The following is a 14,911-nucleotide window of genomic DNA, read 5'->3' as shown; positions in this document are numbered from 1 at the left end:
AGGTCTTTTGTCTCCTTAGGTAGGTTTATTCCTAGGTATTTTATTCTTTTTGTTGCAATGGTAAATGGGAGTGTTTCCTTAATTTCCCTTTCAGATTTTTCATCATTACTGTATAGGAATGCAAGAGATTTCTGTGTATTAATTTTGTATCCTGCAACTTTACCAAATTCATTGATTAGCTCTAGTAGTTTTCTGATGGCATCTTTAGGATTCTCTATGTATAGTATCATGTCATCTGCAAACAGTGACAGTTTCACTTCTTTTCCAATCTGTATTCCTTTTATTTCTTTTTCTTCTCTGATTGCTGTGGCTAGGACTTCCAAAAGTATGTTGAATAATAGTGGCAAGAGTGGACATCCTTGTCTTGTTCCTGATCTTAGAGGAAATGCTTTCAGTTTTTCACCATTGAGAATGATGTTTGCCGTGGGTTTGTCGTATATGGCCTTTATTATGTTGAGGTAGGTTCCCTCTATGCCTACTTTCTGGAGAGTTTTTATCATAAATGGGTGTTGAATTTTGTCAAAAGCTTTTTCTGCATCTATTGAGATGATCATATGGTTTTTCTTCTTCAATTTGTTAATATGGTGTATCACATTGATTGATTTGCATATATTGAAGAATCCTTGCATCCCTGGGATAAATCCCACTTGGTCATGGTGTGTATGATTCTTTTAATGTGTTGTTGGTTTCTGTTTGCTAGTATTTTGTTGAGGATTTTTGCATCTATATTCATCAGTGATATTGGTCTGTATTTTTCTTTTCTTGGAGTATCTTTGTCTGGCTTTGGTAACAGGGTGATGGTGGCCTCATACAATGATTTCGGGAGTGTTCCTTCCTCCGAAAATTTTTGCAAGAGTTTGAGAAGGGTGGGTGTTAGCTCTTCTCTAAATGTTTGATAGAATTCACCGGTGAAGCCATCTGGTCCTGTACTTTTGTTTGTTGCAAGATTTTTTTTTTTTTTTTTGTGGTACACGGGCCTCTCACTGCTGTGGCCTCTCCCGTTGCAGAGTACAGGCTCCGGACGCGCAGGCTCAGTGGCCATGGCTCACTCCATGGCACGTGGGATCTTCCCAGACCAGGGCACGAACCCATGTCCCCTGCATCGGCAGGCGGACTCTCAACCACTGTGCCACCAAGGAAGCCCTGTTGCAAGATTTTTAATCACAGTTTCAATTTCATTACTTGTGACTGGTCTGTTCATTTTATCTATTTCTTCCTGGTTCTGGAGGAAGAGGGGAGGTTATACCTTTCTAAGAATTTGTCCATTTCTTCCAGGTTGTCCATTTTATTGGCATACAGTTGCTCGCAGTAATCTCTTAGGATGCTTTGTATTTCTGCGGTGTCTTGTAACTTCTCTTTCATTTCTAATTTTATTGATTTGAGTCCAGTCCCTCTTTTTCTTGATGAGTCTGGCTAAGGGTTTATCAATTTTGTTTATCTTCTCAAAGAACAAGCTTTTAGTTTTATTGATCTTTGCTATTGTTTTCCTTGTTTCTATTTCATTTATTTCTGCTCTGATCTTTATGATTTGTTTCCTTCTGCCAACTTTGCATTTTGTTTGTTCTTCTTTCTCTAGTTCCTTTAGGTGTAAGGTAGATTGTTTACTTGAGATTTTTCTTGTTTCTTGAGGTAGGCTTGTATAGCTATAAAATTCCCTCTTAGAACTGCTTTTGCTGCATCCCATAGGTTTTGGATCGTCGTGTTTTCATTGTCATTTGTCTCTAGGTATTTTTTGATTTCCTCTTTGATTTCTTCAGTGATATCTTGGTTAGTTAGTAGCATATTGTTTAGCCTCCATGTGTTTGTGTTTTTTTCCTTGCAATTCATTTCTAATCTCATAGCGCTGTGATCAGAAAAGATACTTGATATGATTTCAGTTTTCTTAAATTTACTTGGCTTGATTTGCGACCCAAATGTGATCTATCCTGGAGAATGTTCCGTGCACACTTGAATAGAAAGTGTAATCTGCTCTTTTTGGATGGAATGTCCTATAAATATCTCTGGTCTATTGTTTCATTTAAAGCTTCTGTTTCCTTATTTATTTTCATTTTGGATGATCTGTCCATTGGTGTAAGTGAGGTGTTAAAGCCCCCCATTATTATTGTGTTACTGTCGATTTCCTCTTGTATAGTTGTTAGCATTTGCCTTATGTATTGAGGTGCTCCTACGTTGGGTGCATATATATTAATAATTGTTATTTCTTCTTCTTGGATCCCCTGATCAATATGTAGTGTCCTTCCTTGTCTCTTGTAACATTCTTTATTTTAAAGTCTATTTTATCTGATATGAGTATTGCTACTCCAGCTTTCTTTTATTTCCATTTCCATGGAATATCTTTTTCCATCCTCTCACTTTCAGTTTGTATGTGTCCCTAGGTCTGAAGTGGGTCTCTTGTAGACAGCATATATATGGGTCTTGTGTTTGTATCCATTCAGCAAGCCTGTGTCTTTTGGTTGGAGCATTTAATCCATTCACATTTAGGGTAATTATCAATATGTGTGTTCCTATGACCATTTTCTTAATTGTTTTGGGTTTGTTTTTGTAGGTTCTTTTCTTCCCTTGTGTTTCCCACTTAGAGAAGTTCCTTTAGCATTTGTTGTAGTACTGTTTTGGTGGTACTGAATCCTCTTACCTTTTGCTTGTCTGTAAAGCTTTTGATTTCTCCATTGAATCTGAATGAGATCCTTGCTGGGTAGAGTAATCTTGGTTGTAGGTTCTTCCCTTTCATCACTTTAAGTATATCATGCCACTCCCTTCTGGCTTGTAGAGTTTCTGCTGAGAAATCAGCTGTTAACCTTATGGGAGTTCCCTTGTATGTTATTTGTCATTTTTCCCTTGCTGCTTTTATTAATTTTTCTTTGTCTTTAATTTTTGCCAATTTGATTACTATGTGTCTCGGCATGTTTCTACTTGGGTGTATCCGGTATGGGATTCTCTGCGCTTCCTGGACTTGGGTGGCTATTTCCTTTCCCACGTTAGGGAAGTTTTCGACTATAATCTCTTCAAATATTTCCTCTGGTCCTTTCTCTCTCTCTCTTCTCCTTCTGGAACCCCTATAAGGCGAATGTTGTTGCGTTTAATGTTGTCCCAGAGGTCTCTTAGGCTGTCTTTATTTCTTTTCATTCTTTTTTCTTTATTCTGTTCCACAGCAGTGAATTCCACCATTCTCTCTTCCAGGTCACTTATCCGTTCTTCTACCTCAGTTATTCTGCTATTGATTCCTTCTAGTGTAGTTTTCATTTCAGTTATTGTATTGTTCATCTCTGTTTATTTGTTCTTTAATTCTTCTAGGTCTTTGTTAAACATTTCTTGCATCTTCTTGATCTTTGCCTCCATTCTTTTTCCGAGGCCCTGGATCATCTTCACTATTATTATTCTGAATTCTTTTTCTGGAAGATTGCTATCTCCATTTCATTTAGTTGTTTTTCTGGGGTTTTATCTTGTCCCTTCATCTGGTACATAGCCCTCTGCCTTTTCATCTTGTCTATCTTTCTGTGAATGTTGTTTTTGTTCCACAGGCTGCAGGATTGTAGTTCTTCTTGCTTCTGTTGTCTGCCCTCTCCTGTGCTCAGCTTTTAACCCCACCCTTTCTCTCCCACTCCAAAAAGCAAAGTCATTAACTAAAAGAAGTCACAAAGTCAGTAGACTAGATTGGAAATGTGTTTGGAAGAGATAAACCCACTTCACTAACAGTAACTAATTCTTTATTTTTTTATTTTTTGCAGTACGCGGGCCTCTCACTGTTGTGGCCTCTCCCGTCACAGAGCACAGGCTCCGGAACGCGCAGGCTCAGTGGCCATGGCTCACAGGCCTAGCCGCTCCGCGGCATGTGGGATCTTCCCAGAGCAGGGCATGAACCCGTGTCCCCTGCATCGGCAGGCGGACTTTCAACCACTGCGCCACCAGGGAAGCCCCTGTAACTAATTCTTGATATTCATGATGTATATGACACTTGACATATTAAATTCCCAAGAAATTATCATTCCCTCTAAAAATATATTGTACACTAGATGGCTTCAGTGAAACACAGATGGCTCTAAACTATATCAGCAACTAGCGGAAACGAATTTTTGGTGAATCAATAATATGTCAATTCGGTCATTCTCTGAACTGATTTTTGGCAAATAGCTGTAAAGCTCAAGAAAATCCTGTATTTGGGATGAAGGAAAAAAATCGTAATAGCAAAGGAAATAAATACAAACTTCAAAAGGAGCCAGACAACTGGACCTGGGTGGCTAAACAGGAGTATCCAGAACAAGAGAAATCCAGTAAGACTTGGCAGAAAGCTATGCCAGCAATCTGTATTCCCAATTTAGCCATGAATTGCCTGAAGGAATCCCTGCTGGGCTCTAGAACACTTGTCCGAGATCACAATTTGCTGATGTAATGACTTCCCTGTGAGGAGCAGGAGAGCTATTTAGGAGTTGCTTGTGGCCAAGGCTATGATGCATTGATCTGGGTGCTCCTAGCAATTCATGTGGTATCTGGCATGTGGCACTAAAGAAACATGGGCTGAACTAGATGAAGAAGAAGACAGTGTTGACAAGGTGAGAGCCACAGAGAAAGCCCCAAGTCTCCCAGAGGCAACGGTCCGAGCAGGAAACTGGGACGCCATCTCATGCGCCACAAGCCCTCCTACCTGCAGTGGCTCAGTAATTTCAGAAGCTGAAATGTTACCAGGCAGGAGATGACAATTTGACATTTGGTCTGGATTCTAAGATCTGAAAATGGAAAAGCAGAAGGCGGCAGTGACGAGTCTAGAAAACAGGTCTCCTCAAAATGGCTGATGGACCTGGTAATGTAAAATCTTGAGAAGAAAAATCTAAGAGAGGACATGATTACTGTTTGTTTTCTGGTTCATTCTTTCATTCATGCCTCACCTCCTTCAAGTTTTGGCTCAAATGTCATTTCTGTTTCTACCATGACCACCCTAGTTAAAACTGTATCCACTCTCACTCCCACCCTCAGCACTCCTAATATGCTTTCCTCTCCTCTGTTTTTGTAGCATTTATCATCTTTCAAAAAACTATATAATGTTCCTATTTATTATGTTTACTGTCGGTTTCTCCCAACAAAACTGTAAGCCGGGCAATGGTTTTGGTCACCACTGTGCTCCAGCCTCTAGAACAGTGCCTAGTGGTGAGCACACATCTGCTGACTGAATGAATGAGTGAATTAAAACATCTGAGATCTCTGAGGTGCCAGGCTAGGAGCTAAATGCTGAAGATTCATGAGGTAAATAAGTAAACCATTGGGACTTCCCTGGTGGCACAGTGGATAGGACCCCGTGCTCCCGGTACAGGGGGCCCAGGTTTGATCCCTGGTCAGGGAACTAGATCTCACATGCATGCCGCAGCTAAGAGTTCACGTGCCACAACTAAGGAGCCCATGGGCCGCAACTAAGACCCAGCACAACCAAATAAATAAATAAATAAAAGAACCATACTTCACACCATACACACACACACACACACAAATTTTTTTAAGTAAGTAAATAAGCCATCACCCCTGCCCTGGAGGAACCTAGGGTCTTGCGGGAGGGACAGGCTTACAAAATTGTACATTAAACACAGTAAGTACTGCTTTTCCCAAGCGATGCACAGTCCTGTGATGACTCAGAGCACTCCAACAACTAGCTCTGCCTGAGAGAGCTCAGGATTCAGCATGGAAGTGACCCTTGCTCAGGCCTTGAAGGACTTGGAAGTGGGGACTGGGGAGTCAGAGAAGTGAAGGGGGCATTCCTAGCAGAAGGAACAGCTGAGGCAAAGGTGCCAAGTCATGGCAAGGCTCGGAAGGTCTAGAAAACAGCAGGCTCTTAGGATGGCAGGCCCCTGAGAGGATGGGAGCAAGAGTAACTGCAAGAACAGGATGACACCTGGCTACAAAACACGCTGCATGCCCGGGTCAGAGTCTGCATTTTACCCTGTAGATAATGGAAGAGCTACTGTGTGTCTGTGAGAGGGGAAGCAGGTGACACAATTAGCTCTTTTTTTTTTTTTGCTGAGGAAGATCATTCTAGCTGCACTGTGCAGAATGTACTAGAATGGGGAAGAGACTAGAGGCAAGAGGCTATTATAAGAATCCAAATGAGATGATGGTGGGCTGAGCTAAGATAGTCACCTGGGGATGGTCCAGGGAAAGAGCAAGTGCTCAGAGCTCAGTATGAACTGGTACCCAGGGTGTTGTAGATGCCAAGAGGGTATCCTAAACCATTACACACACACACACAAAAAGTAAAAAGTAAAAATCTTCAAATATTTACAGACTGCCATTTAAATTTGTTCTATAATCAAAAACATAACACAGGATGAACTAGACTAAGAGGAAGGGCTCTATGCCACAAGCAATAGCCCCAAGCCTCAGTATTAAGCGATCAAAATGGGGAACAGACCATTTTGTTCCTGGGCAGAGGAACAAGCATCTATCTGCCAACATAGTTAATAAGCATCATATAAGAAATGTATAGTCTTAGAGGAAGAAGCTCCCCAACACAGAACCTCTGTTTTCATTTGTCAGCAATGGAATTCCAACTAATTTATCAACAACGTCTCAGAAGATCACCTCCAGTCGCCAAAGTTCCCCATTTTCAAACTTCATCAGGACTCTCTCTCTCCCTCAGTGGAAACCCTAGATTTTCAGAGCAACTTCCCAATGTCACCCATAATCTCTAAAGTCTACCATTTCTACCCATATTCCTTCTGTTCCTAGAGGCAAGTCAGTTACAGTCTCTTATACCAATCCAGACAAAACCCTCATCAAGTTAATTACTTATCTAACCATTGATCTGAGTTCCAAGACCTTCACGCAGAGCCTCCAGGTCTCCTGATATACATAAGAACGTGCCTGTGTGCAGCCTTCATTTTACCCTGCCCACTCTGCTTATCACGGCATCTGGGTAACAGCATGGAAATAAATCAGTGACTCCAAGATGTGGTCTCTTTCATGCATGAAGGCTGTACCTGCATGAAGGCTGCTCAGCGGGGCTGACACTGCCTAGCAGAGCAATAAGGGAAGTTGGTTTAAATTGCACAATACCTAATCGGACTATTGCAAAAACCTGAGCTCTTCCCTTTCCTACTCATCCAGCCAGGTTTATCTTCTTCAAACACTCTTATTGGGTAACTTCTCTGCGCAAAACTTCAAGGGGCTTCCCCTGCCCTGGCTGCCAAAATCAGCCTCCCTGATCTATCCAGCATGTTCCCAGCCCATATCAGGTAGGTAGGTCTCTTTACAACCTAGACCTGCTCACCTCCAACCTCTGTCCCTGGACTCCTACTGCTCCAAACAAATACCCCTCCTTTTTCTTCCTCTGTACTTTGCGGTTCTCAACCTTGGCTGTACTTTGCAGTCACATGGGGAGCTTTTAAAAAATACCCATGAAGGGAAGGGAATTGTAGGGAAAGGTAATAAAAGGGCAGAGAAAGGTGGTACCCTCCAAGATTCTGATTTAACAGGTCTGGTATGGGATCCAGCCATCAGAATGTTTTTAAAACCTCCCAGGTGATACAGTCACAGTTGAGAACCAGTGTCCTGGCCTCATTCCCCAAGGTTCAGCTCAAGTCCCATTTCCAGCCTTTGTCAGTCTCTCTGAATTCCTACAACACTGATAATCTCTATCACACCACTTTCTGCCACATACAGACTCTCCCCAAATGCATTTCTCTTCCATGTATCTCTAGTTATACATAGACTACATACCAGGAAGCATTTAAATGAAGAGAAGCTGAGATCAAGGCTAGAAGAATCAAATATTAGAACTGGCAGGATCTTCAGAGAGCATCTAGACTAGTGGCTCTTGGACTTTCGGGGGCCATAGGTTCCTTCAGAAAATCTGATAAAAGTTATGAACTTTCTCTCCAGAAATACACATACACACAGAATTCTGCCTAAAATTTCAGGGAGTTCAGAGGCCCCTTGAATGATCCCCTATGCAAATGCTCCTTATGGGACCATGAACCATAAACTAGTCTTTTCCTAACATACAGATGAGACATAGGGGCTAGAGGGGCAAATGACTTGCCTTTGGTCAAAAGTAGTGGCAGAGCTGGGTCCAGACCCTAATCTCTTGATCATTCCATTAAATTCCCTTGGCTGGCACTTCCATTAACTGCTTCAAACCCAGCAGCTGAAATCCAATCATCTCTTGGGCAAAAGTGAACAACTGAAGAAGCTGTGCTTTATACAAAAGCATGTTATTCGTGCTATCAAGTCCCTGAGGTCACACTATTTAAACCCTTATTCACTGACAGTTCAATAGACATAACACCTAATTTTTAACCACTTTTTACCCTCACAGTTTCTAGAAAAAAATAGATCCTCACCCAAAACTCACCCGCTTCTCCTGCAGAGCTGGGCTGTCATCCCCAAGGGCCAGGTGGGAAGCACGGGTCCGGAACTCTGCCAGGCCCAGGATGGGCAGGTACTCGTGGTTTACACTGCTGTCATTAGCAATCCTCTGCTCCACCTTCCTCACGACTGGCAAAACCCAGGGCTGGCTATCATCCGTGCGATAAGCTGGGACACGGGAAAGAGACATAAAATGGAGGAGTCTTAGGCTTCGTCCAAGGAAGAATTCGGAGCTGTGAACAGGGAGAGTTCTACCACCTTCCAATCCAAACAGAACTGTGAGGGAAATTAAAGTTCATTCACTTACTGACTGCCTGCTTTGGGCCAGGCACCGGGCTAGGTGCTGGGAAGGCAGAAGGACAGTTTCCTATCCTTACGGAAATTATAGTTCTTAAATATGTGACCTCCAAAAAGTAGAATGCTGAAATAAAACTGGGACATCAAAGAGCCTGATCGAGTGAGAGAGTGCACGCAAAAGCACTCCGCAAATTAAAAATACCTTACAAATGCTATGTCAATATCACTAGGGCACTGAGGTCTCTACGACCACTGGCCCAGTAATCGCCTTCCTTCTGCATCTCCCCAAGAAAAGGGTTCGGTGCTACTTCACATGAACGCTGCACCTTCAAACATAAACATGGAGAGAGAGGAGGGCAGAGGGAGGCCCACCTCCTCCTCTTGTCCTGTAAGAACAGAAATGAGACAAATGGCGAGGAAACACCTGTGACTGAAGAGTCCCACAACTGGTTACACAATCATCGAACAACAAGTTTAAACACATCTTTGTCCTCTTGCTGTTTTTTGACATCAGTCAGTGTTTACCATTTTGACTGTTCCTACCACTCACTTCCTCTGCTTCACACTTTTATGGATCTAAGTTTACCTGTTTCATAATTTTTAATCTTGATTACAGCAAATTTCTAAGCATTTCTTCTATGCTAAAAGTATTTTTAGTCTACTTTGAGTTATCCTGTCACTGATTTTTTTCCTATACTATCCTATAATCATTGAGATTATAGCTTGAGAGGGCAGCTGCTTTGGCTTGCATCCAAGCCAATGACTTCTCTGAGCAGGATTCCTGACAGGGATTTGCTTCTGCTGGACTGTTTAGGTCTCCAATAAGCCTATACTTTGGCAAGTGACAGTGAAACAAATTTTTTAAGTAATTCTTCTTTATCTTGTTGATTTCTGCTCAACATTAATCCCTTTTTTTTTTAAATCACTTTTTTAGGGTGGTTGATACTGTTTACTGAACAACACATGTTGACTGTAGAAAATTTAGAAAAGCCCAGAAAGAAAATAATAAACATTATGATTAACATGTAATTCCAGCACTCAGAGATAAGGAGTATGAAAATTTTGGTGTACAGCCTTTTAAACTTTATTTTACATGAGTATATTCTTTTATCAATTGTGTCATTTTTTATATAGAATTTTCAACATGCTTTTTTCCACTTATTAAATATATATTATGAATATCTTTCATCATCATTAACTACTTAAGTCTGTGCACACAGACTGTCTTTGTTCTTTTTAGAGCTGCATAACTGATAAATGTACTATAATTTGTTTTGTGAGTCTCCTTTCGATGGACATTTGAGTTGTTTCTAATCTTTGGCTATTAGAAAATAATACTTCAGTGAACCTTGTACATATGTCATCTTACATGTATGTAAATATAGCTGTAAGAGGCAGGGTTGAAAATGGAAGAGTAGGTTGAGAAGTACGTGTATGTGTAATTTTGTTGTTGTTTATGAGGGTATACATTAGTTTACTACTTTCAACTGATTTTCATTTTACAACACATGGTTGTAGGACAAATATGGTTAAAACAACTGATTGGAAGAATACTGGTGGCAATCAATGAAAAGTTTAAATGCAAATATATTACTTTTAAGCATACTTTGTGTATTTGTAGTTTTGACAGATATATCCACATTGCCTTTTTTATAGGGCTGTTATCAGTGTACATCGCTGCCATAGGGCAGGGGTGTTATCAGTGTACATCTGTGCCATAGGGCAGGGGTGTTATCAGTGTACATCACTGCCATCAATGTACAAGAGTGTCTGCTTCCCCACAGCCACAGCCACTGAGTGAATTTTTGCCAATTTAAGAGTCCAAATGCTATCTCAGGGTAGTTTAAATTTGCATTTCTCTTATCGTGGATGCAACTGGGCATTTTTCATATATATGAGCCATTTACAACACAATTTTAGTGGCTAGACAATATTCCTTTCTATGTATAATTTATTAACTATTTGTGTTGCTTTTGACTATTTGCTAAAATAAACATTGTAATTAATGTTCTTATACTTTACACATTCATGAGCGCTTCCTTAGGAAAACTTTTTCTAGATGTAAAATTACTAGATCAAAAGTCAGACAACAAATAAGACTTTATAAGATATTTTGATTTTGCATCTGTCGTCTACTCCATCAACTAACCCTACCTTCCAGGAATGTGTCATCTGCAAATTTGAAAAGCACATCAAGCTAGGAATAAAAATGTGGAGAGAGTTCCAGACTGACAGCCACTAACCAACAACCAGTCTCTGGGTAGATGAATCTGACTCACAATACTGTCATATCACTCACATTAGACCCCCTGGCCCACCAAATTCCCTCCCTCTCAACAAGTTCAAAAAGTCTACTTTATCAGTTGAGATTTGGTCTGGTTTTTCAAAGAGATACCAAAATAATGACTCCCAAGTAATCGTTTTCCCTGAAGTAGATCACCCCATCTATGATCACAATGCTACCATTGTTCAAAATATTCTTGGAATTCTTCTCTTGGAATTGTTTTTAGAGGAGACATCTCATTATTTTGAATATCCTTAATGATGCCAAATCTTTGTCCTTTGAAAGTAAATTTAATTTTTGAAAATGGTACTTGTATTATGTCCAGCAAAGTAGGTGGGTGAATGGACTGAATAATATTAATGGAGAACAGCTATAAAAAGATGGCCTCCTACATGGGTCTAACATGCTTTGAAGGCCATTCCAAAACAGGGTTTTCGGAAAACTTTGAGCAATAGCAGTATATACGGACTACACTACACAGAGGGGATACTGTTTAGATGTACAAGAATATGGGTGTTTGTAGAAAAACTAGTTCTATTATGCTTCCCATCTGTGTTTGGATGGTTAATATATAATTATGCTACTTATATTTATGATATGTCATTTGTAAATCATGTATTATAAATAAATAAAATATGAAAGATAAAGCCATAGTACCACTGTTCTTACCAGTAATGTATACTCTGTGCAACTCTAAAAAATCCTGTGATAGGACTGGAGGCAGGGAGGCATTGTGTCCATATTGTGACAAAAGAGAAAATGGCCAATTCACACCTCTGCTTCCTTCTTCACTGCCCAGTTTCCCCCAGATTCAATTCTAGATTTATTCCCAATGCCTTGTCTCACTGCCCTACTGAAGGAGAACTGCAGTTACTCTTGGGCGTTTGGAGCAATGAGGTTAAGCATTACCAACAACCACTATTCCTGCTCTCCCAGAGGGGTTTTATTCCTGTTTTGTTGGACCCATGAGTTTCTCATTCATTCTTTCATTATCTCACTCATTTGACGGCTACTTATTGAATCCACCATGAACCAGGTACTGGCTAGAAGTAGCTACACAGAGATGGGTAAGATAAAACAAGATACTGTCTTGGCCTCCCTCCAGGAAACATAGAGCATAGAGTCCTTAGTTCTCCTGTAAGTGAGCAGGGAAGATGAAGTATAAAAGATGAATAAGAGTTTAAAAGACAGGAAAAAGGACTTTCCAGACAGAGGGAACACTTGTGCAAGGCCCCCAGAGGCTTGAAGAGATGAGGTTCTTGAGGATCTGCATTTTCATGGCTCGGAGGTAAGATCCATGGAGAAACAGCAAGGAATGGCTCAGGGAGTCTTGGGGTCTCTTCTAAGGAACTTTGTCTCAATGGGGAAACCACTGAAAGCATTTAAGCAAGAGAGTGACGTGGACAGCTGTACATTTTAACAGAATCATTTGAGTGACATGATGGAAAATAAACTGGAAGGAGGACAGAAGCAGACAGTGAAGTCAGGAGGCTGCTGCAATAATCCACGAAGGAAATAGTGAAATCTTGAATCACAGCAGCGGCAGCGGCCGCGGGGATAAACAAAAGGGGAGACATTCAAAATAAATTTATGAGGTAAAAAAGACAGAACCTAGTGACCAAATAAATATACATGGGACTGATGAAAGGGTCACCGACAACCTCCAAAGCCTCTCTCTAGTCTGGATAACGACTAGTGGGGGTGGTGCAGGGGAGAGGGCAACCAAGATATAGAGCAAAGCAGAAGAAAAAAGAAAAGATTGAGGGGAGGGTGAAATCCATGCATTGTTTTAAACACGTTGAATCTGAAGTGGTTGTACAACGTGTCCAGCAAACTGTAGCGATATGGGTCTGGCATCCAGGGAAGAAGTCCAGGATGGAAAGAAAGATTTCATAATTATAGACATGGACGGTGGCTGAAGCCATGGTAATAACAAGGAGTTACTGAATACTTACTACATACAGGGCACTGTGCTAAATACTTCACATTTTTTTTACTTTCATTTAATTCTTATAACAACTCACAAAATAGATATTATGATCTCTATTTTCGGGATCTGCAAACTGAGGCCAGAAAAGTTCGCCCAAGATCACAAGAACTGTAAGAGTTAGGCTGTCATACTATTAATATTAAGTTCATGGATCCCTGTGCTTTTTCTAAAGAGCAAGAGATGTCTAGGGAAAGCCTGAAGCCAGCAGGTCCCAGAGGACTGACTGTGCAAGGGGCCTTTCTACCTACCAGCATGCCCCTCAGCTCCACACACCACACCCTTCTCCCTGAGGACCAGCTCTTTTAGAGGAGTCACACAGGTTGCAGGTGAGTCTCGATTTCCAGAAGAACACGGAGAATTAGATGATCAAACCATCACCCTCCTCCTCCTCCTAAGATCTCCACTTCCCCCATCCATCCCTACCCAACAGCCCATGCACATATGCCTCTTTAAGGCCCTTCTCCAACTAGGGCCCTGCGGAGAGGACCGGGGGTACTCAGAAACACCTGATACAGCACGTCTCTCCCACAACTTTATTTGAAGATGCTAAGAACCCATATTAAAAAAACAACAACAAATATGAAAGCAAGCACAGTCTACCTGGAACAAAAGAAAGCTAAGTTTACATGATGAACAGACTGGAGTCTATGTAGAAATGTCCTGCTTCAGGCTGCATCAGGCTGAATGAACTCATATCTCCCCTGCCCCTAAAGTCACTTGTCTGAAACTTTACGAAGCGCTAAAACAGTCAACTCGAAGAGCATCATATTTAACAGTGAAAAATGTGATGCTCTGCTCTGTTTAAGTATATGGAAATTATGCAAATAGTCACAGCAAGAAGAAAATCTCTGGGGAAACTATCTGCAAGTAGGAATGAGCTAATGAGATTATAGTTGCAGTTTGTTCTAAATGTCCAACGTCATTAGAACTTGAGCTGGTTAACTTCCATTAAGCTTTATCTTAACTTAGAAAAAAAAAAGGGCATCTTCACCAAAGTCAGAGATTAATTATCAATACATTTCCTTCACAAAGGATATACTTCGGGATGTGTATAAATAGAGCTCGGACATACAAAAGCCATAAAGAGACTTCTTATTCTACTATACTTTAATGAGACCTTTATCTGAGCACCTGCCATCCACAAAAAAGACGGGTCACAGTGATCATCAAAAATAACATTTATACAACACTTTTCATTTATATTTCACACACATAATTATTCATTTAATTCTCAGTCATCTGATGAAGCCAGTAACATTATTATTCTATACTACAGTCATGTAACATGCTAGTGAATCTTAGAGTATAATTTTAGAGAGAGGTCATTCCGTTCTGGCTCCTCATTTAACAGACTGGGTCCAGGGATGTAAATAACACTCCCAAGGTCACATCACTGGACCGCAGGCCTGGGCCTGTACCCAGGTCTCCTGGCTGTTCCACTACCATACACTGGCTCCCTCTGGACCACCTGAAGGTGCCCAATAGAGAAGGGGGCAGAGACCTAGGGATCTGAGAAATGTGGCCTAGAATCCCAGCTCTACCAACTACAGCCATGTGATCTCGACCAAAATGCTTCATCAATCTGGGCTTCAGCTTTCTTACCTCTAAAACAGTAATAGTAATAAACAACCCTCCAGAGTCATCCTAAGCAGTAAATGCAATTAACTGCATAAATCATTTGCTTGTAGTAAAGAGAAAGAATTCCTCGGTTCCAGGAAAACATGACAAAGGCACTTTCACAGTTGAACTGACCACTATCCGGGCTGCAGAATATGCTTCTGAGCCAATCACTTCTGGCCTCGGCTGGCAGGGTGCTTTTTCTATGCATTAGCAATTTATTTCTGAACCAATGTCAGAAATTATTTCATTTTGCAGTTCTTGAGCTGAAAATTTTTATTCAATATCTTTTATGCAAAGAAATGCCAAAACAACTACAGTAACAGCTAATACTTACATAACTCCTACTTATGTGCCAGGGACTGTTCTAAGCACTT

At 40.9% G+C, this 14,911-nt stretch overlaps 1 protein-coding gene across 1 annotated transcript in view; it reads right to left on the bottom strand.

Annotated features, from left to right (window-relative positions):
• GOT1 (glutamic-oxaloacetic transaminase 1) overlaps positions 1-14,911 on the bottom strand; it is a 29,662-nt gene that overhangs the window by 12,808 nt on the left and 1,943 nt on the right. The window contains exon 2 of the mRNA XM_082854945.1: positions 8,333-8,514. Within this exon, the coding sequence (XP_082711071.1) occupies positions 8,333-8,514 (182 nt within the window). The remainder of the gene's footprint in view (positions 1-8,332; positions 8,515-14,911) is intronic.

The sequence above is a fragment of the Leucopleurus acutus genome (assembly GCF_964270905.1).
Source record: "Leucopleurus acutus genome assembly, chromosome: 14".
In the NCBI taxonomy this organism is placed as follows: domain Eukaryota; kingdom Metazoa; phylum Chordata; class Mammalia; order Artiodactyla; family Delphinidae; genus Leucopleurus; species Leucopleurus acutus.
Note: the sequence above shows the minus strand (reverse complement) of the source record. Positions and strands in the feature narration are given on the sequence as shown.